This window comes from Danio rerio, chromosome 4 (genome assembly GCF_049306965.1).
Source record: "Danio rerio strain Tuebingen ecotype United States chromosome 4, GRCz12tu, whole genome shotgun sequence".
NCBI classification, from domain to species: domain Eukaryota; kingdom Metazoa; phylum Chordata; class Actinopteri; order Cypriniformes; family Danionidae; genus Danio; species Danio rerio.
The window spans coordinates 55,407,895-55,435,643 of record NC_133179.1 but is presented as its reverse complement, the minus strand read 5'-3'; the positions used below and the strand labels follow the sequence as shown (position 1 = coordinate 55,435,643).

Sequence of the window (27,749 nt, the reverse complement as noted above, 5' to 3'; positions counted from 1 at the left end):
ACCTGGAAGTGGCAAAAAAGCTAAACAAAAAAGACTTTTATTTTGGCGTTGCGTGTGACGTCATCAGGCGGCGCCGCTTCAGCGCTGTAATTTAACAGGAGAAAGGTTTGTTTGAAAACGTTTACACAAAAATAAACCGATTTAAAGTTAAAGTTCTGAAGTTTTAGGGTTTTATACGATGCTATGTTCCTGCTTTTGGAAATATTATTTTAACCCTTTATACAACTATTATAGTATTTTTGTAGTACTATTTATTCTCAGTAACCGAAGGCTGTTGTTTGAATTAACAGAGAAGTGTGTAATAAGTGTTTTAATGAAACGTTTCACCAGATTTCTTTTTGTTAATTACTCTCATATAAAGAAAACATTGAAGCAAGTGTTGAATAGAAGTTATTTTGTTTCTGTTCATTGATTTATTAATTTTAAACAGGATTAAGTGTCCAAACGCAGAGAAAAACTCCTGCTGAAGCGACTCTCCACACTGTTATAAAGATGGCGTTTATTAAAGAGGAGAGTGAAGATGTGAAGATTGAAGAAACATTCACAGTCAAAAGGGAAGATCTGCTGGAACAAACAGGTTAATTTTCATTCTTAAACACCAACTCAGTCATTTGATCTTCATTCAGATATATTTTAATAATAAGAATACTAAATTAAATCCATCTTGCAGCCCTGAGTGTGCTGCCTTGTTCTCCTAAACGCACATAAGCATTCATTAAAAGACAGGAATGAGTTTTTTTTTATTATTTTTTTTTATACTTGTTCTCGTGTTTTTTGTCATTCATTTTATGTATTATTAGTCCCCATTTTCTCTACCTTCTCAAGTTTATTGCTTTTCTTGTTCTCCTGCTGTTGGTAAAGCATCCTTGAGCACTGGCGCTATATAAAATAGACAAAAACAATAAATTAAAAAAGTTTAACTGAGCTGAAAATATTTGACCTACAGTATTCTCATAGAAGATATCTGCTATTACAGTGATAGTGTTGGCTTAGTACTTTCCATTTGCATATGTCACGTTGATCACAATTCCCTTTTTTCATCAACTTCTTTATGGGTGTAATTTTTGTTACTAGTTCTCACAGATAGTTTCTAAGTTAGAATTTTATCATTATTATAATAACTAAATATCAGGGCTATTGAGTTTAACAGGGTTTCTGTGGGGTCTTAAATTCTAAAATCTAAATTTTAGGCCATAAAAAGTCTTTAAATTTTTATTAAAAAAGGCCATTTTAACTCTATCATAATGGTTTAATTATTTTTCTTACAATAACATTTGTTTAAATGTGCTTCATGTATTCACTGCTCAGGACACTGACCTGGAAAGTTTGTTGTGGATAGATTTAGCTTATTATAGTTTTTAAAACTTTTAAAACATTTGTTCATTTTTTTATTTTAAAGAAAGTTTATTTTGGAAAACAGTGTGTGGATACAAGTAAAGCTTGCTTGTTTTTACACAATATTTAAAATATTTTGCTAAGAAATGTGTAAATATTGTATTATTAAATGTTTTAAATGATTATTATTTTTTGATAGGGCAAACAAAAATATTTTTCACCTGGCCCATTTGAAAAATTCTTTAGCCTTTAGCCCTTTATGAGTCTAAAAATTCAATCATAACGATCTTAAAAAAATGTCTTTAAAAGTCTTACATTTTGCTTGGTGAAACCTGAAAGACCCTGGTTAAAAGTATGTCAAAAAATGTTAATTTCTCTTTGTTTGCCAAATTGTGTATTGTGGCAAAAATTGTAAATAAGAGCAATTGCACACTGGATAATTGTTTTCTTTGGTGTCAAATCAGTAAAATTGGTTTTGCCCCATTAAGTTGTTTAAATAATGTTTTATCACAAAAGGATTACTGTATTTGGAAAATGGAGCTCATCAATACTTTTATCAGATCTTAAAACACACAGACATAAAGAATCAGCTTATGCCTCTAAACTTTGATGAGTTTTTTTTCCCCTACAGTGCATGCTGGGAACTATTTATGAATGTTTTATGATTGTCTTAACATGCTCTGCAGCCAAAAAATAAAAAAACTCTAACCACTGTTGAGATAGATATGCTGATTATTGATGTCTGTGTCTCTAAAGTGATTCAGATGCTCAATGTGTTTTAATATAACACCACAGCTGAGGTCCATTCTCTTGAAAAACACTGAATTTGGTTTCTGATATGATAAACCATCAAATACACATAATTTGCACAGTAAAACATAATCTCTTATTGTTCTTTTCAAGAGTAAGAATCAATACATGGTCAGTCAACCTGATCATATTTGCTCACTATACACTTGTCATGGCAAGCAAAAAAATTGAACATTAAATTTCATCAAAGAGTCCAAGTAAACCAACCACTTTTCTCCACGAAGGTGAAATCAGGGGAAAAAAATAAGTTTTTTTTTTTTTTTTTGTAAAATGTAAATAACTAAAACAGTTCATTCTGAATAAATCTCATATGGACTTCTGTTTCTCCTTATTAACAGCAGGTGTTCAAAATCAGTGCTCAATCAACACTTAATTAACCCCATCATTGTCTCATTAACTTTATCTCTGCTGCTGAGTAAATTTTTCTCTATTTAGAGAGGGAGCAAATATTCTCTGAACAGAGTAAATTTTACTCTGAGGATTTTGCTGTGAATTAATAAATCGGTTGATGGAAATGTCATGATGTACATAACTTTTGAAATAAAGGCATAAAAACATGCGCATAACTGAGTTGGATAAACTTTTTATTCAATAAAAAAGCTAAACCTACCTAAACTACTCAGGCACTTTTGCTGAACAAATTCCAGTATGAACATTGAAAAAAGGTTTGTTACATGAGATCATATGATATGGCAGCTCGATTATGGGAAAAATTATAATCAAGATTATTTTGGTCATAATTGTAATCACAATTATTCAAAACAATTATCAGTTGAAGTCAAAATTATTCACCCTCCAGTACAATTTTTTTGTATAAAAATCTTTCCCAAATGATGTTTAACAAATTCAGGAATTTTTCACAGTATTTCATATAACATTTTTTTTCTTCTGGAGAAAGGCTTATTTGTTTTATTTCAGCTAGAATAAAAGCAGTTTTTAATATTTTAAAACCTATTTTGAACGTCAATATTATGAGCCCCCTTAAGCAATATATATTTTTGATTGTCTGCAGAAGAAACTACTGTTATACAAGGACTTGCCTTAATACCCTAATTAAGCCTTTGAATGTCACTTTAAGCTGAATGCATGTATCTTGAAAAACATCTAGTAAAATAAAATGTACTGTCATCATAGCAAAGATAAAAGGAATCTGTTATTAGAGATGAGTTATTAAATCTTTTATGTTTAAAAATAGGTTGAAAATAAATCTTAACATTAAACGGAAATTGGTCGGAAAGGGTCGCTAATAATTCAGAAGGGCTAATAATTCGGATTTTATCTGTATATATGCACAGTTATTTTCCTCCTTGTAAATGAGGAAAGGAAAATAAATGTAATAGAATAAAAATATGAAACAAACTTTAAGCATCTTCACTGTAAGAAAAAAACTTCAGCCACAAAAGTCCTGCAGTCAAGAGCAGTGAGGGATTTTCTCAGGCGGCAGCAGGAATATCGCACGCTGTCACTTTAGGAATAGTGCTGCTCTGATATGGTTTCTCTTTCGCCTGTCTTTTGATTCTCAGCTTGTTTGTTTATTACACAAATGAGGGTTAATATGAATAATCACTAAACACCACGCTCTGACACAAATGTGCATGTATTTGACCATTAAAGCGCTCGCATTAAGATGGCGTTAGATGTGTGTGCTCTACTCGTCTCTGAGGCTAAGCGCGTACACACACAGAAGCATGCTCACTTAGGATATAATAACCCCTGAGCGTTCAATGTAGGATTGGAAAGGCTGCCAAACCTCATAAAAGTTTTTTTTGTAGAGCCTCAGATGGTGTAATTAAAGTGCTCGAGTTTAAGATGTAATAACACTTGTAATATCTAATGTTTGTTTGATGGCGGGTTTGTTTTATTGCACCTGAGAAGAATCTGGCGTTTGGCCAATAAAGAAGAATAGTCAAGGATTTCTACGTGATTAAATAACAGGTACACTCTTCTGGCACTATACCAAAAATTGAGGTCAAAGGATTAGGATTAATATTTTTATTACATTTAAATGAAAATGATCTAAAAATATTGGTCCAAAATCTATGTAATCTAGGGCATCCGCAGAACATATGACTCAGATCTGCTGGCTCCAAACCACATCTGGAGCAAGATGAATCTGACCCTGGATACATTTTTGCCAGCTTGTTCCCAGATAGGTGAAGCCTATAAAGCACCTTAAACACCATGTCTAATACATACAGAAGATGAGTGTACCACTTCTATGGCATATTGCCAGGCTGTATCTGATATTTCAAATCCCTGTTAGTCTTCCCATTTTTGCTTTATATGATTTAGGGAATGGGAGGCAGTTCTTTGGATCTCTTCATATAACATGGACATCATACCCCTTTGATATGGGTTTATGTTTACCAATTCATCTATCCAGCATGCTTCTGGTTGGTTCAGTGAAGGAGAGAAGTCTTTTTTTTAACAAAACTACGGACCCCAAGGTACCTAAAAAATTAGACTGGGTAATCTCAATGTCTGTTCTTAACTGTTGAAATGAGATAAATATGCCATCTTTAACAGGCCCTTAACAAAGTTAACTCCCTTCCTAGACCATCATTGGAATGCTGAATCTATAAGAGAGGGAGGGAATAACGGATTTAACAAAATGGGAGCAGAAGACAATGCTTGTTTATTATTAAAGTGAGGTCTGAATTGTGACCATTTTCTGAGTGATCCATTAATAACTGGGTTTTTTGTAGAATTTTGTTTACTCACTGGAATCGAAGCACAAAGTAGTGAACATAAAGACACTGGATTAGACGTGTGCTGTTCCATCAGTAGCCAAAGTGGGGCCTCATCATTACAAATGTTGGAAAGCCAGAACAGTGTTTTTATAATCAGTTTGTATATATTGGCCGTCCAATAATAGAATATATGCCGAAGCATGCTAATAGGACTTTTAATTTGCCAGAAACCTGGGTTAAGCTCTTCCGGTAAACTGTATGCCAATGTAAAACACTGTATTTTTAATGGCTATGCCATATAAATTGTTTCGATGAAGTGTATTTTTTTTTTTTTTTTTTGCTTGTAGCAAGGATGAACACAAAAGTCTTTTAACAGAGGGCTGTTCAAAGCCTAAAAAATACACACATTGTTGAAAACCCTGCGAATCCAGACCTTATCTATTAAAGGGTCACGAAACACCAAAACACATTTTTTGAGCTGTTGACAGTCGTATATGTGTCCCACACTGCTAAAAACACTATTAGGACACCTATATTTCACCAAAAAGTGTAAATTGGTTGTTTTTGCGTTATTTTAAGCAAATTCGTACTTCCTGTTTGAAACTAATTTTTGAAGCTGCGTCACGGTCATGACATAATAGTGTGTATTCCAGCGTGCAGACTGGGCGTCTGTGCCTGAGTGAGTCTTATTACGTCTTACAGTTTGTTGCATTAATGCATGAGTAAGGCTTGGGTCAAACCAATCAGCGCACTCTATTGTGCAACTTCATTAATATTCATTACTATCACCGTGTTTTCAGGACAAAGACGCCACGTTGTGTTGGCAAAACAAGCGTGAAGTGTTGCTTTTATAGTTTGCTGCAGTTAAGTTTCGTTTTCATTTTCTCTCTGTGAGAGCTCAGACTCACGTGTGGATTACAGTGTACGCGACGCGCGACAACAATAACTTACGTGTCTAAGGAGGATTATTGTTTACCTGAGAGCTGTTCTCATCTGCAAACGCTGAGATCCGGATTCGCTTGTAGTCTTCTCTTCATAAAGACGCGGCTCTAGTTGCTGGTGATTGTCCTGTCTCTACAGATTTGGTAAGTGAGCGACCAGTGCTCTTTGTTTATTCAGTTTGTTCGTATCTAATAAACTATTGCACAGAGTGTAAACACGTTAGCACCACAACCAAACTTTAACCTCGTGTAGGGTTTTTACCGCATTTAGTGACCGGAATAACACGCGCGGCTTTCTGACACTACCTGTCGTGTGCATCTAAGTTTCTGGGAAATGCAGAGGGTTTTTTCTCTCATTCGCCGTGCGGTATAAAACATTGCATGAAAAATACACGCTTAGAGCAGCTCCTCGAATCAAATATCTCGTGTGTCGCGAGGGGCATGAATGAATTCCCTGAATGAAAGAGCCAAACTGCAGTTAAAGTCCACCATTTAATAATTTGGCTAATAATTCGACTACAGATGTCCATGTAGGTTAAACACCATCACATTCTCCTGTATGTATGTGTGTGTGTGTGTGTGTGTGTGTATTTTGACTCTGAAACTCGCGCGTGCCCAAATCGACACTCCCACACCCTCCCACTTTAGTTCCTCCGACACTCCCCCCTAAACAGAGCTGGACACGCCCACTTTTCTGACTTTTTCCAAAGAAGAGGTGTGAAAACACCCTGCTGAAACGAGGGGGTTTCATGGCCCTTTACTGATTAAGCATGGACATTTAAAGGACTAGTTATCCTTGCGCTTATGCGTCCACAACTTCACATTATACAAAATGTGTGCAGTGTACGTTACCTTATGGAGTCACTCTCTTGGCATTGCATATTGGGGATGCATAAAACCCTGGTATGTGCGATTCTTTCTTATTTAAAAGTCCTGTCCTCAATCCGCTGGTCAGGTAATCAAAATGTCGGCAACTTGATGTTTAACTATGGGTGGGTCGCGGGTAGATAAGATCAATAGCCATAATTACGCAACGCATACTCTCATTTTAAAAATCACGCGACCATCATCTCACAATGTTTAATAATAAACAATCCTATTTTTTATTAAAACAAAAGGGATTTAGCACTGACCAGCCAATTGCAGAGAAACAAGCAACCATTGCGGCAACTGTAGCTAGGACTTTTTCCAAAGCTCAGCTCTTCTTTTTTGCACTTGATTATAATTACTTGATTAAATACAGCACTGAAATTAACAGGCATAAATGTTTTTGAGCGAAAAAGTCTTTTTGTAGGATATCTGTAAATGCAATCAGAGCCAAAGTTGTGTCGCCTAATAATTATATAAATTCGAATAAAATGAAAGCCAAAATAAACAATTCATTGCATTTTTCGTTTGATAAAAGTATACAGAAATGAATAAAACAAAAAACAACGGATATCTAGTTTGTATCATTGTGCTTTAATATTAATAAAAATATGCTTAGTCCATTTAAGCTTAACGGCTATATATGCCGCCAATAGACAGGCCTTTAAAAAAATTATTATTTCACTGTGTACTGGATTATTATTGATATTTTACAATAAAAACTAAATGTAGCATGTCTCCCTGTCATTAAAAACATGCAATTCATAACACACTAGAGCTGTTGGCCTATATGCAGTGTGTAATCTTTCAGGGCGGTGTTGGTTACTGCACACCACCTTATTAAACTCCCATACCTCTGAGGGAGATTATGTTACCCGGTTTTAAAAATAAAAGGCATTTTAAAATAAGAACAAGTAACAAATAAGTCCCGTGGACTTTAGCACCTGTTATCTTACCAGTGCATGTAGAGTGTATAGCGCTCTTGTAGCGCATCTCATGTGCCAGTTGGTGTGAGAAAGAGAGTGCGTGCGTAAAGAGCTCAAAGCCGACATATAACCAAAAGCAAGATCATATTGTTATAAATATTCCATTAACAATACTTATCGAAATATTTATACATTTACATGGTGTTTATTGAGATTGTGTGATCTGTATAGGCTGTCTGATCTAAACAGAAGCCAGCCTGATTTCATCCGATCAGCGCGGTTCAAACGAAGATCAGTGGTTTTTACGTGCTTTGGTGGTTTGGCAGGTTTTTACATCCTCCATACATGTTGAGAGATCGAGTTAATCGACTTGATAAGGGAATATGTCTTGACAATCCACAAAGACGTGACTTAGTAAAGCGTGGAGTCATGTAGGATTTTACTTGTTGCATTAGTCTGAAAGTAAATCGCTTCGTCAGGCAGTGGTGAAGTAGAGTACTTGCACCAGCTATTCGATGCATGCCCACAACTTTATGCATTGGGTTAAAATAGGCTGTCCAGTCTTTGTGTTCTGTCCGTCACTACCAGACTTAAAACCCAGACAGACAGTCAGGTAATAGAGAGTGAACCAAATCGCACTGGTGCAATTATAATGCATCTAATGTTTATATTGTGTATATATATATATATATATATATATATATATATATATATATATATATATATATATATATATTATTTTAAAAAATCTCGATTTAATTAAAAATTAAATTGTCTTACAACGTAAATTCGAATTAATCTAAAAAATCGCTTAGCCTTAGGAACAACACTAGCTCGGCATATATCCTATAGTAAAATAAATTTGGCATTGTAAATCCACCCTCTTCCTTCTTTCCAAGAATTCCTTTCTTATGTGAGGAAATTTCTTATCCAAGAGAAATGTAGAAATACAATTATTCAACGCCTTGAAAAATGACTTGAGATTAAAAACAGGCACGGTCTAAAATAGAAACAGAAATCTTGGTAGTATTGTCATTTTAATGGAATTGATCTTCCCAGCCAAAGATAAAGAAAGAGTTGACCACCGCGTCATGTCTCGTTTAGCTTTGTCTGAAGTTGTTTTAAAATTATTATTGAACAAATCCTTATATTTAAATGTCACACTCACTCCCAGATATACCAATGTATCAAGACTTACTGAAAATGGAAAGGATTGGAAGGACATTTGCTGTGCTCTATCATTGATGGCAGGGCCGGAGTGGGACTCCTTTTCAGCCCTGAAGTTTCAAGCCTCACACCGGCCCACCTCAGTTCACGACTGACTATATTAAAACAAGGTCATTTCCAATGCAGTTTATAATTACACTATCACATCTTTTTTTGAGAAAACAGCTGCTTTATAGCTTCAAATGTTCAACAACCCTAACAGTATTATATGTCTTAACAATAATAAAAAAATAATAATAACATACTCAGACGAGGATCAAACCCGGATTGGCAGCGTCATAATCTAACGTGCTATCCACTGTACCACAACAGTTGTATGTTGTAGAGTGACTCATCTGAGTTCTATCATCATTAACCTGCAGGCTGGTTATATATATAAAGAGCAGAGCTGTGGTAAAATAATGAAAAAGAAGACTGTGATCAAGTAAATAAATAAATTAATTTAAAAAGTGTGGCTGCTAAAAGCAACAGATTCTGGAGCTAGGGACACTGGCCCTCGCGGCCAAAAACGAACCGGCCATCCGGGAATTCTCCCGGTCCTCCCGATTAGCCAATCCGGGCCTGATTGATAGGGAAAAGGAGACACTTTGCTAGATTGACTTTATCCGGAAACATTTCCAAATTCTGAAATGATTGTAAAAGCTTTTGGAATACAAGTATCTGGACTTGACAGAAAAAGATGATGATCATCCGCATATAGCAGGAGCTTATGTTCTTGTCCCTCTCTGAAAATTCATTGCAAGCCATCTGAGTTCCTTAATACAGTTTCAAGAGGTTCCATGGCAATGTCAAAGAGCAGAGGGGACAGAGGGCAGCCCTGTCTCATTCCCCTAGAGAGTGGAAAGCATTTAGAAATTATGTTATTTGTTTGAATGGATGCTTGGGGCCTGGAATATAACATTTTAACCCAGGAACAGAATCCAGGGCCAAAGCCAGATTTTTTTAAGCGTTGTAAATGAATAGATATACTCTATTCTTTTAAATGTCTTATGGACATATAAAGAAAATGTTGTTATTTTTAGTTATTGGTATTATTTTTAGGTGAATAAATAATATTTAATAAATGACAAAGGTTGTAAGATAATTGTCTCCCAACTATAAAACCAGTTTGATCTGACAGATTTTTCTTTCTCATGACAATTTTACTTTCTCATGACAATCTAATTGCCAGCACTTCAGCCATGATCGCAGCAGAGTTAGCTGATCAAACGATAAGATAAGGGGAGTGAATCCGAGAAGAGATTCAGCACTACCTTGCACAACAGGGGTGTAAGCTTGGCAAAGAAATTTCTCATAAAACTCGACTGGGAAGCCATCAGGGCCTGGTGCTTTTCCGGTATTCAATTTTTTGATTGCATTTTTGATTTCAGACGGTGTTATAGTTCCTTTAATGCCAACTTATCTGAATTGTTGAGGGATGGTAATTCTGAATAATTAAAAAAGCTCTTAATTTGTTCAGTTTCGTTTACCTCAGATAACTGCAAAGAGTTTCATAGAAGCTTTTAAATTGATCATCAATTCCCTGTTGATCAGTAATAATACTGCATAATCCTTACTAACTGCTGCTATGAAACCAGCTGCTGAGGATTGTTTCAGTTGGTAACACAATAACCTGCCAGCTCATTTCCCATGTTCATAATGAATCTAGCATGATTTTACGTGGAGATCCTCTGCATTTTTATCTGTTAAGGAGTCATATTCTTCTAGCAGAATAAGTCTTTCTAATGGAGCTTTTCGGAAGGTGATGTTTAGGGGAGCTGATCGATTGTATTAATTTTATTCATAATCTCTGTAAACTGTTTTGACTTTCTTTTATTTGCACTAGCTTAAAATGAAATAATCTGTCCTCTTATATATGCTTTGAGTACCTCATAGGATGCGATAACTTATCTCTGGGGATTTATTTGTCTCAAAGAAGAAATCAATTTGAGGATCAATAAATTTTACAAAATTGTTGTCTGCCAAGAGTCTCGAGTTAAACCGCCATGTACGTTGGGGGATTACAGTGCCTGGAAAACAGCTTTAGTGAGACTGAACAATGGTCTAAATTAACAATACTACCATAATCTACTTCTGACATTAGGGGAAGTAACTGTTTGTCCAGGAGAAAATGGTCAATCCTGGAATAAGTTTGGTGCACTGGTAAATAGAAGGAAATTTGCTCGGAAGATTAATATTTAAATCTCCAGGGCCCGGTTTTTCAAAAGTAATCCACTAGGATTTTGGATAAGGGATTGGATCAAATCTTGAAAATGGGTTTTTCAAAAGAAAAAACGGATTACCTGATCGGATTAGATCACGTAATCTAATCTTGGTTTTGATCTGGATCAAACCTTTACTTTGGGTTTTTCAGACCTTTTTTTTTAGGATTTGGATCACTTTGATCCAAAAACCTGGATTAAACTGATCCCATTAGAAGGGTGGATTTAGTGTGGATTTTATGCCCAAAATGTAATGAAAACTTTAAAAATGTATTAAATAATACTATTTTTGGATCATGCAGTATCTTACGAGATATACTATTTATTCATAAGGTTTTAATTTTATTTTTTCATCTGTCAGGCTATAGTGATTATTGGCTTTATCATATAGGCTATCAGTATAGGCCTACAGCAAACAGCTGTCAAAATTGACACTTTATTCTGTCACTAATTGATATATATATATATATATATATATATATATATATATATATATATATATATATATATATATATATATATACACATCACAATGGAAAATATTTTTGTTTTTAGAATATTTATTAGTGATGCATGCAATGACTACCGAATAACAAAAAAATGCAAAGAATGGCAATCGCTGATTTTTTTAAATCACTTTCAACAATTGCAAAAAGAGACTGAAAGGGCAGAAGCACAGCTTCGTCTGGCAGAGAAACAACTGACTCTAACCTAACTGCAGCAAACCAAGGCCAATGACTTGAGATTCGCCTCCTAAAGGCTACGCTCAGACAAGCTACTCTCTCCATATCAGATGAGGAAGTCTGAAATTATTGTGGAGTTTTTGACATTAAGTCTTTTTTTGATTTACATCTATATTTGAAACTTATTATAAATATCCTCAATGTACAGTGTTGTAGGTCTCAGATGAGTGAACTGCTGAAATAGGATGGGGTGGGGTTTTTCTTGTTTTTATTATTTATTATTATTATTATTTTAATAATTATTAAATTATTTTTAGTTTTCATTTCAAATAAAAATAAAGTTATATTGGCCCCACGCTGGCTATTCTACTTGTCGCTCTTTACATATCTATAGTTCTACATTGTGATGTCCTATCCTGTTTGAGCACTGGTTATCCAGATTTAGTGATCCTGAAAAGTTCCTATCCGGATCAGATCGATCCAATCCGATGTTGTTTTGAAAAACTGGCTCAAAAAGTAAGCTGGATTACGTGATTAAGGATCACAAAAACAGAATTACTAAATCCGGATAAATTTTATCCAAATTAAACGTTTTGAAAAACCGACCCAAGAGTCACATACAAAATATGCCTGAAGGAAGGAGTTGATAAATTGTGCTTGCCAACTTTATGTATTACTCGAAGAGCTAGAGCGGTCCAAAATAGGGTGCAAAACACAATTTAAATCGCCTCCTAAAATTAAATTGTGTGTAAAGACTAGGCAAAATTGAAAATAAATCACTGAAAAATTTTACATTGTCCCAATTAGGAGCATACACATTGGCCAGGACCACAGACATGTTAAAAGTTTAGATTATATATTTGCCATTTTTATCCAACACATTTGACTCCATAACAAACTACTTTCTTATGTGTGAGTACAGCAACATCCCTACTTTTACTATTGAAGTTAGAATAATATATCTTTGTGTATAGCCTCCTCTATTAAGTTTAGAATAGTCTTTTTTCAACAGATGTGTCTACTGTAAATATACAATATCAAATTTTAACTAATTAAGATATGCGAACACCTTGTTTCATTTCACTGGGTGATTTAGCCCCTGCACATTCCAACTGGTAAAGTTTGTCTTTACTCCATTCATTTTATGGAGGGCTGTCGAAAACATTTATCAGGAGTATCCGAAAGGTCTGTGGGTTTTGTATGTAGGGGGATGTGTGGGGGAGAGAAAGGAGAGGGAAAAAGAAGAAAAAAAGGGCTGATTGTAAATACACTTATAAACACGAAACAAGACAATATTGAAACCTTGCGTGTAAACTTGCACACACTTCCAGCTACTCCCACTCTTAACTAGCTTACCATGTGGGACCTCACATTCAAAACAATTTGCACAGTTCTTGATGTTTTACTACAAAGCTACCCTATTATTGACTAAATATACTTAAGAACTAGAAATAACAACAATAAACATGCAATAGTGGTAATTTAAAAGTTAACCGTAGAGTGACATTAACATTTGTATTGTCTTTGACAGCCCAGTGTACTGGCGTGATTGCCTTCATTTCAATAGCTTTCTTCAAAATATTCTCTTTTTTGGAAAAGTAGTGGCATTTAATTACGAAGGTGCGTGGCGGTTCCTTGTCGTCCACTGGTTTGCTGCGTAGAGTGCGGTGTGCCCGGTCCAGAAGTAAAGTCTTCTCCAGGTTCAGGGTATCTTTCAGGAAGCCGCCTACAAATTCCGTCACGCGTCTGCTGTGTGCTCCACAGCATTGCATAACTCTGCCCGAAGCTGGTCAGTTTAATTCCAAAGTTCATTTGACTGTGCAATGGCCTTTTCTTCAATTTAAGCAATCAAATCGCCCTTTAGTGAATCAATAGCTTGACGGACCGCGCCGTTATCACTCGCCGGAGCTTTCTTAAGCCTGGTTTATACTTCTGCGTCAGGAGACCGGCGTAACCCACGGCGCATGCAACGCGCGTAGCTGTGCATTTATACTTCTGCGCGCTGTCTCTGTTAGTCTGCATTAACACTTCCGAAACGCTAGTTGGCAGTGAGGTGTAAATGTTTCTCTGTGTCGAGTTTCTTCTCTGCTTTTTTGCGTTTCCTGAACACTTCCGGGATGTAAAAGTGGCTCAAACTCGCTCATTTTGAGGCAGGAACCGGCGGACGTGCAACAACTTTAACTATGAGGTAAACACAAAACAAAACTTTCCATCCGGTGCTCCTTCACGGGACTCCACAGCTTGTAAACAATCACTCGCGCCATTCGCGCGGCTCTCGGTCCCGCCCAGACTCGTCAACGCTACCAAGCCGACCAATCACAGAGCTTACGCTACGCGTCGTTGCGACGTGTAGTTACATTTGTTGAGAGGTGCACGTCAGTGACGGCCACGGCGAAGGGCTATGCGTCAGCGCCGTAGCATATGCCGGCGTTTGACGCAGAAGTATAAATCAGCCTTTAGATACAGCTTGCTCTTCAGGGTTAGCATTAGCATAAAGGCTAGTAGCGGATTTACAGCTAGACTCCGACACTTATAAACACTTATTTTCCAGTATAGGTAGGTTTAAGGTAATAGTATTTAGGATGAAAGCAATATAAAACGAAATTAAGTTTCACATGAGGACCTCAGCAGTTTGCGTCTTTACATGGCGCAGCTCTAACTGGAAGTCCAAAACAAACAATATAACAACAATCACAATGAAAAACAAAACACTCAGCACTTATAACTCAAATGAAAGTGAAAGGAAAAAACGCAAATGATTCAGGCCAGCAGATTTGTCACATTTGAAAATGGGGAAAAAATAATGAATAATATTAGTACAAGGAAAAACAAACAAGAGAAATAAAATGAGAATTTGGGGAAAGAAAAAAAAACCTTTTGCTTCTAACCCATGAAGTTAAGGGGACAATGGAAATGCGAGGGGAATGGTGAATGTGGAGGTTTGGGTGTGAAGGTTAAGGGCGTCTACGACCCCAGCCGCTGAGTAGGCTACTGACTTCATGCCAGTGAGATGAATCGGTAAGATGATTTTGTTCCAGACACACTGCTCTGAACTCTTTGGTGATGCACTCATTCACAGACATCACAAGCACTTCAGTAACAAGACACAGTGTTTCTCACACCCAGTCGTTAAGTTTTTCACTGCTCGTCTCAACCCGGTTTCTCTACTCGTTTCCCCGCACTGCAACATTTCAGTTAACTTCTCTTTATTACGCACACCACATAATGCTGTTCTCTTTAACTCTCCTCCTCTTCCTTTATTCTCTGACCCATTTCCTCTTTGCCATCCCATGGGTGGAGACCAATTAAACAATGTTGACTGTCGTCAAAGAAAACACCAACAATCATAAATGCATGATTATATACTGTCATGGCTTTGCAATCCTTAAAATTTTGTTATAATCGAGGCCAATGGAAAAAAAACAGCCATGAATATAAAGAAAAGGGAGTAAATTTGCCCAGAGTGTGGTGATTTTTTTTATATTTCAAAGTATTTTCCCAGAAAATGTCAAAATAAGATGTCTCCAAATATCAGTCCGTTTGCTGAAACTCAGAGAAAGTTTTGGCCAAATTAAGCCTCAAAATCACCCCAGAATGGATGAAAATAACCCAACAGCACACAAGGGGAAAAGTGCACATTCCAGCCTTTATGCAGATGCTGTACAGATATGTCTCATGTCTGCGAGGCAAATATTCAGCTGTTTGGTCAGCTGTTACCCCAGAACGTTTTTTCTGATGCATTAACCAGTCAGGCACAGAATTAACAAGTATTCTCTGTCTGCTTAACACATAAAAAAAAAAAAAACATTTTGTTGTAATTGTAAATATTTACGAATAAAAATAGGCCATTTACAGCTTTCAAATCTGTCTAATTAACATGACCGAAATGACTTTTATGATTAATTATGTCAGGAAGTCTGAAAACTGTTTCAATTTACTATAACTTCTATGTTAAGTGGCTTTGACATAATTTACATAGTAAAAGCACAAGATAAATAAAGATGAATTGAATTGATTCTGCTGAAATGTGTACATGTTAATGGACCAAGCAAAATATGATTTGATTTATTCCAAATTCAATGTGCATCAAAATTACAGTGTGTGTAGCCAATGTTTCCAGTGTCTTTTCACTTTTCAGCTTTTGATGAGAATTTTAAGACTTAATGTGTGAGGGAGCCGTAGGTGAAGACATGGAGGCGGATTGAATCCAAAAGCTGGAGGTTTATTAAACAAACAACTAGCATCAAACAAAGGCAGAATCGTGATCATGAACCGGGCAACAACAAGCAAACAAAAAGGCAGTCCGAAAAGGCAAACAAGGCAGAGTCCAAAATCCAAAAACAGTGGTCAAAAAGAGCAGGCAAAAAGGTCATAACACAATGGCAGAAATAGCAGTAGGAAAACGCTTAGTAGGCAGTGAAACTGGCAATACTTCGCAATGAACACACAAAAGCAGTGTGCTTAAATATGGTGGCTACCAGGAAGTACCACAGAGGAAGTACCCAGTCAATATTCAGGAGAGAGCTCCCTCTGGTGGGCGGATGAATGGTAAGCTGCCATATTCGTTACAGAATCCCCCCCTCTATGAACACCTCCTGGTGTTCTTCTCATAGGTCTACCCCTTGGACGTGGTGCAGGGCGATCTGAATGTCGCTGGTGAAAAGGCAGGGAAATTACAACGTTTTTGTTAGGCAATTGTTAATACAGTAAGTTGACCACTGAGTGAGTTCACCATGGTTCCATGAAATGATAGGATCATGAACGGCCAACCAAGGATGGCCCAATATCATTTGGTACTTGCATGAAGGGACTACATAGAAGGTGATGGCTTCTTTGTGAAATAGTCCAATTTGGAGAGACACTGGTGCAGTGGTAGCAGTAATTCCAGAACCAATAGGGCCATTGTCTATTGTGTTTATGTTGATTACTGGGACACAGGGAGTTGTAGGAATCTTGAGTTTGTCCGTGAGTTCTTGATTGATGATGTTAACCACTGATCCAGAGTCTACTAATGCTGAAATACATTGAACAGCAGTATCAAATTCAATTCTGCATTCCAAAAGAAAATTTTGGCGATGGGAAATTTCAATGGTACTCACATGATATTGTGGAGCATGGTTCTTCTTGGTCTTGAGAGGGCATGCAGCATTTTGGTGATTTTCACCTCCACAATAGTAGCATAGATTCTCCCGCTGCCGTCGTTCTCTCTCGTTGGAGGAGATGCGGGTAGAGGCAATCTGCATGGGTTCTGGGGCATCATGACTTGTCATGGCAGGTTCAGATTTGATTTGTAAAACCCGGCGTGAGCGTGGAGTGTTGCGCATAAGATTGTCTATTTTAATGGCTAAAGTGATAAGCTCATTAAAAGACAGATCAACTGCTTTGCATGCTAATTCAGCTTGTAATTGTGCATTCAGTCCTCGTTTAAATACAGCCTTGAGAGCCACATCATTCCAACCGCTTTGTGCAGCTAGTGTTCGAAAGTCAATAGCATAATCTGCAGCAGTGCGGTTTCCCTGTTTGAGATCTAGTAATTGTTCAAAAATGTCTTGTCCTCCTTCAGGATAACCAAAAACTTCATTGAGTTGAGAAATAAAATGGTTAAACGAAGACTGTACATGTAAATCACTCTCCCAAACAGCTGAGGCCCAGTCTAAAGCTCGTCCGGTTAATAAGGACATCATTACAGCACATTTCTTAGTATCATGAGTATAGGTTTCAGGCTGACTAGTAAAAAAGACTTTACATTGACGAATGAAGCCACGACAAAGTTCTGGCGAACCATCAAATTTATCAGGTAATGCTAGTCTTACCGGTGAGCTTTGAGGAGCAGGGAGAGAATGGATGAACTGTGTGAGACGGTCGTTGGCCTCCTTTAGATGCATCAACTGTTCCTGATACCCAGATAGCATTTCGCTTTTATAATTGAAAGCTGCTTGTAAATTAGAAACCTCCGCTGGATTGATGTTAGGCGAAGTATTCTGTGAGGGAGCCGTAGGTGAAGACATGGAGGCGGATTGAATCCAAAAGCTGGAGGTTTATTAAACAAACAACTAGCATCAAACAAAGGCAGAATCGTGATCATGAACCAGGCAACAACAAGCAAACAAAAAGGCAGTCCGAAAAGGCAAACAAGGCAGAGTCCAAAATCCAAAAACAGTGGTCAAAAAGAGCAGGAAAAAGGTCATAAAACAATGGCAGAAATAGCAGTAGGAAACCGCTTAGTAGGCAGTGAAACTGGCAATACTTCGCAATGAACACACAAAGGCAGTGTGCTTATATATGGTGGCTACCAGGAAGTACCACAGAGAAAGTACCCAGTCAATATTCGGGAGAGAGCTCCCTCTGGTGGGCGGATGAATGGTAAGCTGCCATATTCGTTACAGAATGAAAACTAATGTTTTATTTATTTCTTTCAGACCTAATTAAAGAGAATGAGGAGAGTAAAGAGGAGGAACATCATGTCAAAATTGAGGAAAAAACTCATTTACAGACTGATGGTATTTTAAAAAGGAGAGACAAGAATCATTTTACCTGCACTCAGTGTGGAAAGAGTTTCACCCAATCATCATCCCTTAATCAACACACGAGGATCCACACTGGAGAGAAACCATTCACATGCACTGACTGTGGGAAGAGATTCAGCAGATCATGGCACCTTAATCAACACACGAGGATCCACACTGGAGAGAAACCATTCACATGCACTGATTGTGGGAAGAGTTTCAGCAGATCATGGCAGCTTAATCAACACATGATGATCCACACTGGTGAGAAACCATTCACATGCATTCAGTGTGGGAAGAGTTTCAGCCTATCATGGTCCCTTAATCTACACATGAGGATTCACACTGGAGAGAAACCATTTACATGCACTCAGTGTAGGAAGAGTTTCAGCCAATCATCAAACCTTAATAAACACATGAAGACCCACACTGGTGTGAAACCATTTACATGCACTCAGTGTGGGAAGAGTTTCAGCCAATCATCAGACCTTAAACAACACATGATGATCCACACTGGAGAGAAACCATTTACATGCACTCAGTGTGGGAAGAGTTTCAGCCGCTCATCACACCTAAATGAACACACAATGATCCACATCAGAGAGAAACCATTCACATGCACTCAGTGTGGGAAGCGTTTCAGCCTATCATCATCCCTTAATCTACACACGAGGATTCACACTGGAGAGAAACCATTCACATGCACTCAGTGTAGGAAGAGTTTCAGCCAATCATCAAACCTTAAAAAACACATGAGGATCCACACTGGAGAGAAACCATTTAGATGCACTCAGTGTGGGAAGAGTTTCAGCCAATCATCACACCTTAATAAACACATGATGAGCCACACCATTCAGAGTAACCATTTACTTGCACTTAAGCCGCGGTAACACTGGACTTTTCTCCCCATAGACATCCATTCACAGCAAATTCATTGGTGTTAAATTTCAAGTGTTGTGGTAATTCAGAGTAAAGTGTTAAAATTTTAGAGTTAGATAAAGGTAAAATAACCCTCTCAGCTTTAGAAGCTGATTTGCCTCCTTGTCATACAGAGTAACATGTATCTATCTTGTATTTAGGTAGATAAACCCTTGTATTTGATAAACTAATCAGAGTGTCTGATCTTGCCCTACACCCTCATTCACCTGGCCCTTAAATTAGTCTATTAGTTTAGTCCACTAGGTTTAAGCAAAACCGCAGGTTTGCTTACGTAGTGGAAGGGGCGGAGTTATCGGACGCACATGTTGAATAACTTTATTTATTTTGGATGATGAAAGCAAAATTCTCCTACGAGAGTGATTATAGTGCCTCCCGAATGTTACGGCAGGTATAATTTGATAGTTCGGTTGTTTATTTCACTGATTTGGCAAGCGTCAAACATCATCAGGGAAACGGTTTGAATTTCCATTTAGTAAAAAAAACATTAGTGTGCCATTTGGGATAACACTACATACATATACTATCCAGTTGAGTGTGTAAGTGCATAGTGCATGAGTGTACAGCGTGCCATTTGGCATGCAGCTACAGACATCAAGAATCAGGATATAAACCTCAACCGTGGTTGCTAAAAAGAAAAAAAGCTGCATAGTTCATGCCGCAATGCATGCTGGGTGCCAGCATAGTACAAAGCTCCCAGCATGCATTGCAGCATAAATAAATTATGCAGCTTTATGTTCTTACAATGGGAGACAGATCTATAGATCTACAGATCTTTAGCTCTATGGCTCTAAGGCTATGGAACTCACTTCCAGTAGATCTTAGGAGCAGTGATAGTCTTCACAATTTTAAATAAAGTCTAAAGAATTATCTTTTTAAGCAGGCTTTTACTTAACATTTTTTATCATGTTTTTATTATGTTCTTTTATATTTGCTATTGCGTTTTAACTTGTTTGGTCAATGATTGTTTTTAGTAATGTTTATTTTTTTTGTTTGACTACTGATGCTTATTGTAAGGCGACCTTGGGTGTCTAGATAGGCGCCATCTACAAATAAAATTAATTATTATTACAATCTCTTTCTTTTCCTTTATTTTGTGTTGTTTTTGGGAGGTAATGTTTCAGTAGTGTTTGGTTTTATTCTGGGTTGTTTTTTTAATTGATTTTTATTTATCTTTTATCACATTCTCATTGTGAATGGTGTTTTTAAACCTGTTAATAAGTCATCAGTTGTTGGAGCTTCAACGGTTTAAATTATGTATATTATGTATGACTTACACATAATTAATATGATACTGAATTGGAAAACAAGCAGGAGAAGATGGCTTTGATATCATAAATAATCTCTTCAGACTGACATATTATTTTTCTTTTGGCTTTCTATGCTATATGTATAACTAGTATGATTAACACTAAAGTCTATAGCAGCTAAAATAAAATATATTTTATAGCAAGAAGTTGAAGAGCCTGACTAAAGCAGACTCTGTCCTCCATCATGGTGACTTCAAATGAACAACAGAAATTTCATTAAGAGCTTTTGTTCACATGACCGAAATCAAGTCAAAGGTCAGTAATAGGTGAAGCTCCATGATAAGTTGTTTAATGTGATGAGTTGTTTTAAAGATGTTGAAAAATAACATTTTTTATTGATCATTAGTTTATTTGGAGTTCTTTTTTTCTCTGTTGATTTCATCTTTGGTTTTGGCTTGTGTTTTTCTTTCCAGTGATTCCGCTGTTAACAGTTGTTCATCAATAATTCTCAATCCTCCTTTAATTAGACACTTAATTGTCTCATTAACTTCATTACTGAGTGTTCAGCCCTCTGTAGTGAGGACACTAGTGAGGATTCTGCTCTGGGATTTAAGGCTTAAGTGTGTTCGGATGAAAAATACAGACTATGGGATTTGTTTTTAACAGAAATATTCTGGAAACTGAATTTACGAATGTAAAATGTTGAAAACAGCAGATTACTGGCAACCACAGCTGCTAGTATTTTGACATACATTTAACAGATATTTTACACAATAATTTTGCTAATTAACACTCTGGGTGTTAAAAATTTTAACACTTTCAAAAGTGTTATTTTAACACTTTTATAGTGATTCCAATATAAACATTGAGAGAGTGTTAATTTTAACTCTAAGGTAGTTAAATCTACCAAATCTAAAATTTGCAGTGTGAGTTGGATAAAAAATACAGACTGTGGAATGTTTTTTTAACAGAAGAATTCTGTAAAATGAATTTATGAATGTTAAAAACAGCAGATTACTGGCAACCACAACTGCTGGTATTTTTGCGTAAAATCAAAAAATGAAAAAAAAAAAAAAAAACAGCAAAACGTTTTTTGTGTTCTAAGTCCAAGATGAACTGAGAGTATTTGATGTTATACTGCATCTTCTTTTGTTTAAAGGTAACTGTGTAGTTACTAATGCAGTCAAAATCTGTTTGCTAGTTGCAATCACACATGAACACATTATTGCATCTAAAGACTTTACATTTTTGTGCATGTAGCGGCTACGTGGAGTTACAGCTGAGAGGCTAAACCAGACACATGTTTTGTGACGCAAACATCAAATTTACACAAGGCAAGAAGTCGTTCCAATGTCATCACTCGTTTATTTTCCAATATAAAACATACCTTGATCTTTTGACAGTGTAGACTTTGATTCAGGCTTAAGTTTGATTTCGTTTGAGTTTGTTTGTGTTTGTTTGGTCAACAAAGAGTACCGCGTCCCCGTTCACCCTCTCTCTCTCCTTCCTAAGTTGTGAATGAACAGGTGCCACCTATAAGCGCACTACGTAACCCCAGTGACCCTCCACCACAATCACGTGACACGTTAACCATTTCATGTCTACTACAATCCAGCCCCTAATTATTACATAATAATTACATTAATATGAATAGAGACATGAAAACATTCAAAAGGGAAAATTCTTGATCCTTCTTGCTTCAAGGGAAAACAAAAAGTAAAATGTTCATGTTATATCGTCTTCCGTTTCTTGTAGAAGACAGAGTTTTGTTATTGGTCTGTCGAGACAGCTGTATTTGGTCTTCACTTGTACATGACGGACAAATCCTCTTTTGTCAGGAAAGGTTTGAATTATACGTCCTAGCGGCCATGAGTTCCGAGGTGCTGTGTTGTCAACTAGAAGCACTATGTCTCCTACTTTCAAGTTGCGCTTGACTTTTAACCATTTTTGACGCTCTTGAAGCTGTGTTAGGTACTCCAGTACCCACCTTTTCCAGAACAAGTCTGACATGTACTGTACCTGTCTCCATCGTTTACGAGCATATACTTCGTCCTTCTTAAATTGTCCTGGTGGTAAGGATGGAGAAGTCCTCAGAAGTAGCAGATGATTCGGTGTTAATGCTTCTAAATCCGTTTGGTCAGTGGATGCTTTGGTTATTGGACGACTATTAATAATATAGTAACACAACAAACAGGATGCCAGCTGCCGTTAAAATCTAAAGAAGAAGATGCGCACAGCGCAGACGTCGACGCATATATGTGGTGAGCCAATAGGAGGGCGCGATGGTGGCTTTGAACGATCCTGGTAAAGGTATAAGTGTTTGAAGTTGCGGTTGGCGTTGGAGTTTCGATCGTCGTTGGACTTGAGGAAAAGAAGAAAGTACAACATCGGCAACATTAGGAGACCTTAGTGCGGTATGTTTTTATACTATAAGTCTATAAGTGCCAAGGGTATAAGTAACCGTTGACAATGTGTAGTTTTTTGTTTTTTAGGGCAATTGTTTTCAGGTTTGTTTTTTTTGTGGATTTATGTACAATTGTTTGTTTGTAATTTTTGTATTTAGTAAAAAATTGCAGGATCATTTAAATTTTTATTGTTTTAGTGGTACATGCAAGTCTGTAAGAATAGAAAAGATGCATTGTGTCTCTCTGTGTGTAAACAACATTTGAAGTGCAGTAAAAAAGTGTTACATTATAGTTGTAATTGAAAAAGTGTTGTTCAATGGGTTTAAAAGTGATTAAATGTCATCATTTTAAAAGGAATATTTATAGTTTTGTAAAAAAAAAAAAATCTTGTGGCATAGAAAAGTTGAATATTTGTAACCATTAATCCATCTGTTATAATTATGTTTGGAGCTTCATCTGGATGGGGAAAAAGGAAAAGCAATGAACAATGTTTTTTTTTTTTGTCTTTTTAAATGTTGCCAAGATTGTCACATGGTCATTTGATGTTCTATATTAAAGTGCTAGTTCTTATCGAGGAAAGAGGGTACACAGTGGTTTAAAAGGTTTAAAAGGATGTGCTAGTTTCTGTATAATTTAAGGCCCCGTTTACACTGATGCGTTGTAGTTTTAAAACAGCCCTTCAGGATGAAATAGGTGTTTTATCTTGCATTGCTGAAAAGGTCTGTGCAAACTATATATATATGATGATTAGAAAAAAGTATTGCATAAATGTCATGGCTCTGGCGGTTGTATTTTATGGGCTTCATAAAAATTTTTTGCGAACGTAAATTAGGCTTCATGAACATTGACATGAAGAAAACGTGTCCAAAGTGAGCGTAACCGCGCCATTCTGTGCACAGTTAAAAAGATCACTAAGCATTTAAGTGTTCGGTGGGCCTTATTGAACTTGCACAAAGATGAATGGCGATGATTGTTTGTGGAACAGTTTATTACGTTAGGTGATTTATTCGTTATACAAACGAATAGAGGTAATTTATATGTTTATACTTTCACCATAGCATCGCGTGATGATTAAGTATGGGAGTAGAGTCTGTGATTATATGCGTGTTATCAAGTTAATCGCGTTAGGATATTGTTTAACTGTTACTGTGTAATTATAATAAAGTACGTAGGCCTATTTACAACATATATATTTGTATTGCTTTGTTATTTTAGACTGAGGAAGTATTTGATGACAAAATAATTTGTAATGATATTTTTTATTGATTGTGCCCATAATATTTACTATACACATATCGTATTAGATAAGCATTGATTTAACTAGATGATGACTTGTAGTGAAAGATAACAATATATTTGGTTGCTAGAATAGCTGTTTGGATTTAACTAACATTGTGTAAGATTTTATCAATTCAACAAATGTTGAAATGTCTCTTTTAATTAGTAGTATGCATTATAGTTGACTAATTTATGTTTCTTAGTTTTTTTGGAAATCTGGAATGACTGCAGCAGGGATCAGGTAAGTCAAGTTTCATGTGAAATGTTTTAGTAAATACTGCATCAAAGAAATTCTGTGGCTGACCATGGCAAGGCCTGTTCTGAGAACAACCTGTCATCTTAAAGCGCTGGATGTTGTTGGCCACTGTGCTACAGCACAGTTTCAGAGTGTTGGCTATCTTCTTATAGCCTAAGGTGGTTGTTTCGCGATGGAGTAAATGATAGCAGATATTAAAAATATATATATATAATAAGCTGCACAATATGTGCAAGCTAGTATGCTAGCTAAGTTAGCTAATTAAATCCAAGTTTGTTTGTTTTTTTCACATGTAATCATGAAATTAAAAGTAATTAGGCGATTGTAGGATTTTTATGATGTGTTTTCATATTACAGTAGCTCACTACACTTTAGCCATTTATAAATGTTCAGATGAGCAACAGTGTTGCTAGATTGGTTTGTTTTTCAGTGATTGTGAGAAGTCCACACAAAACTATATAGTAAAAAGATAAATCTTAGCAATGGTACACAATACAAATGTATTCATAGCTAGGCCAGTTCTGTGGCTTATCACAATTTTTTAATAAGTCATAATAAAGTAAATAAAGTGTTCTTCTCTAAAAAAAAGGCTACCTTGTTTTGACTTTGTAAACTGTTTTCCACGTCTGTCATTTGGCACCACAGGGATATAAAAAATTCACCTCCCAGCCACGCCCAATTTATCCCTTGTAGTACAACTCAAAACCAAACAAAAAACTGCCCAATCTGCCAACACTGATGAAAAATACTGTTAAAATTGTAAGAAATTCTGATATATATTTGTTGTTTGTTTTTCTCTTACCAGGTCCTTCAAATTCACCAGCTTCTCCTTTATTTAACTCGACCCACACACAGACACACGCACAAACCAAAGGCACTTTTAAGAGCCACATCTGTCATTTGTACTTGTCTCTCTGTACATTTCTGCCCCCCCCCCCCTCTTTCTCACAATAGGTCTTAATCTGTCTGTTTTGTTGTTGTTTTTTTTCTTCTGTATATTTCTTTATTTTTTTCCAAATTTATGACAAGGCCCAAATTTAGGCCCTGCCCATCTTGCCAGACTCCCAATCAGGCAAGCAGGAAAACCTGAATTGTCTGCTTTGGAAGTCTGTCCAATAAACAAAAATTAAAAGACAAAGTGGTGTCACAGGACAGTGAGTGGGGTAAATCTGTGATGAAAAGCAGAAATGTTGGCCACATAATTGATTCTGCCCGTATTGGAGTAAGTAAAAAAACAAATTTCATAAGTGTTAATTGAAGTGTAACTGTACACATGTTTGTCATATCATAATACCAGTGTGATGTGGCCTTTATACGTTTATTTAAGTAAGACTCTATTTTTATCTTTAAATAGTGTTAAGTTATAAGTAATAAGTTGTGTTTTCTGTCACATAATGTGTCAGTCATGTTGGCAATGTTAGAAACTGAAAGAGTACCTTTCATTTTTTATTTAAATAAATTTACAATGACATCCCCAAATCTGAGCAGCACAACAGCCCAGTCAGGAGCAGAGCAACTGTTCCATTGTGGAGCATTCGAAGAGCCACACTGTGGAGCAGCCAGAGAGCCACAACGCTCCGTGGCCGGAGAGCTTAACCATGGAGCAGTCAGACACAAAGGAGTCCGAGACTTTATTTACACTCAACCTGGTTCCTCTCTCTTCCCCACACTCTCCGACTTCTCTCTCTCCTTCCTCCTCTACTGTTGTTCTTCTTTCATACTCTTCTCCTCCTCCACCTCCACTGCCATGCTTTTGCCAAGTCTTTGCGACAGATAAAAGAAAAGGACAACACCAGCCCCTTCTGCCACCTCTGTCTCTTCTCTATCTCCTATGACCACTGATCTTTCCCTTCCACCTTCTTGTCCTCTACCTGCTGCTTCTTCCATCTCCCAGTCTTTGAGTCAGGAGGGGGCATATGTGAAGAAGAGAAGAAAAGGTAAGTTTTGTTTTTCAGTGGTAAACCTTAATCCACAATCTTAATGAATTTGATCTCAGACGAATTTGACTTCAGGCAAATTGGATTTATCTGGGTTATCAGGTCATTGCCAATAAACATTAAGTTGTTCTTAACTTGTTTAACTGTTTAAGTGGCCAGTGTTCAGGGGCAGTGTTAATGTCAATTGCTATTTTAAAGTAGTCATCAGATGCAAACCAAACTTTATGTTGTTTGAACATCAGTGCATGTTGGCAGTTTGTGAACACAACCACCCTTCAAAAGAAAATCCACTCAGTGGTATTTGTTCAATCTTTAAAAGTATTATCTGACTCTGTTCATGGGAATACTTCCTGATACAGCTTCAACCACAGCAAAAGTTAGTATTATTTTTTTTTAATGCATCTTTGCAAACGTCTTTTCCTAATAATGTGCTCGTTGGCAAGTTTTATCACTAAATGTGGCCAAACACAGCTAAAGTAAACATTGGTACTCATTATACCTGGCAGAGTAGGGCAGGGCAAGCACAGCTCATTTGCATTTTAAGGGACCTTGCAGTAAAATTAGTTGATATTTTGCCGAGCTGATATTGACTGGGTATCAGGATGTTTTTTTTTACACTTCTATTGAGAATTTTTAACCAAAATATGTTATAAACTTTAAATTTAAACCCTAATAAAGAAACATATGAACGTGTGGAAAATGGGCATGCAATGACTCCTTTAGGCTAAGAGGGCTTTTGGAAACCTAGCACAGTATAGTTTGCTTGACAATAAGCAGGGACAAAGTGGGACCACAGTTCACATCACAAGTTAAATGATAGCTATTAACTGGAGATTCAACTACAAACCTTGATATTTGTTGCTTAATAAGGTTTCCTTGTCTTTTATTCATTTAGGTTGCAGAAAATGTAGTAGGCAGAAGTTCTTCCTATTTGATAAAATAACGGGAAAGAATGAATGAGGCAAAATGTCTTTAATTAGGCTTCTTGCTTGTCTCAGTGACTTATTCTGGTGATTGCTTAAACAGCAAAAATAATTATTACTTTGTATGTGTGTGTGTGTGTGTGTCACGATCACACAGAAAAGACGTGGAATCCCAAATGCAAGAAAACTGTTTTTAATGTGAGGGCCAGACAGAAACAGAAGACCGTGGGGGAAAAAAAAAAAAAAAAAAAAAAACTGACAAGGTGAGACAGGAACGCTGAACATTTATAGGCGCAGTGATACGCTGCACCTGTGGGGCGCTGATTGTCAGCTGAGCGGTGCGATCATGTGACCGCTTACCTGATGACATGAAAACAAACAACAACTGACAGACACGCAACTCCCACACAAACACAGAGACAAAACGCACACACGCTAGTAACACATAATGCTAAATAAAATAAACAGTCACACCAACGCAGACACATCATAAAGGAGCAGATAGATCCACAACCGTGACAGTGTGTGTAGGGAAAAGCAGAATTGAAAGTTCACTGGTTGCCTTGCACTGTGTGGTA

General features: G+C 36.7%; 1 protein-coding gene and 1 long non-coding RNA gene across 2 annotated transcripts; one reads left to right on the top strand and one right to left on the bottom strand.

Annotated features, from left to right (window-relative positions):
• The first annotated feature begins 62 nt into the window (after window positions 1-62).
• On the top strand, window positions 63-20,196 carry LOC137491226 (uncharacterized). The gene is made up of 3 exons (XM_068220369.2): window positions 63-105; window positions 431-577; window positions 18,100-20,196. Exons 2-3 carry the CDS (start codon window positions 493-495, stop codon window positions 19,074-19,076), a joined length of 1,062 nt encoding a protein of 353 aa, XP_068076470.1. The 5' UTR covers window positions 63-105; window positions 431-492; the 3' UTR covers window positions 19,077-20,196.
• On the bottom strand, window positions 15,882-17,932 carry LOC137491360 (uncharacterized). The gene is made up of 2 exons (XR_011011338.1): window positions 16,780-17,932; window positions 15,882-16,694 (listed from the first exon to the last, which is right to left on the bottom strand). It is a non-coding gene; the product is annotated as an uncharacterized lncRNA (long non-coding RNA).
• Window positions 20,197-27,749: the final 7,553 nt, after the last annotated feature.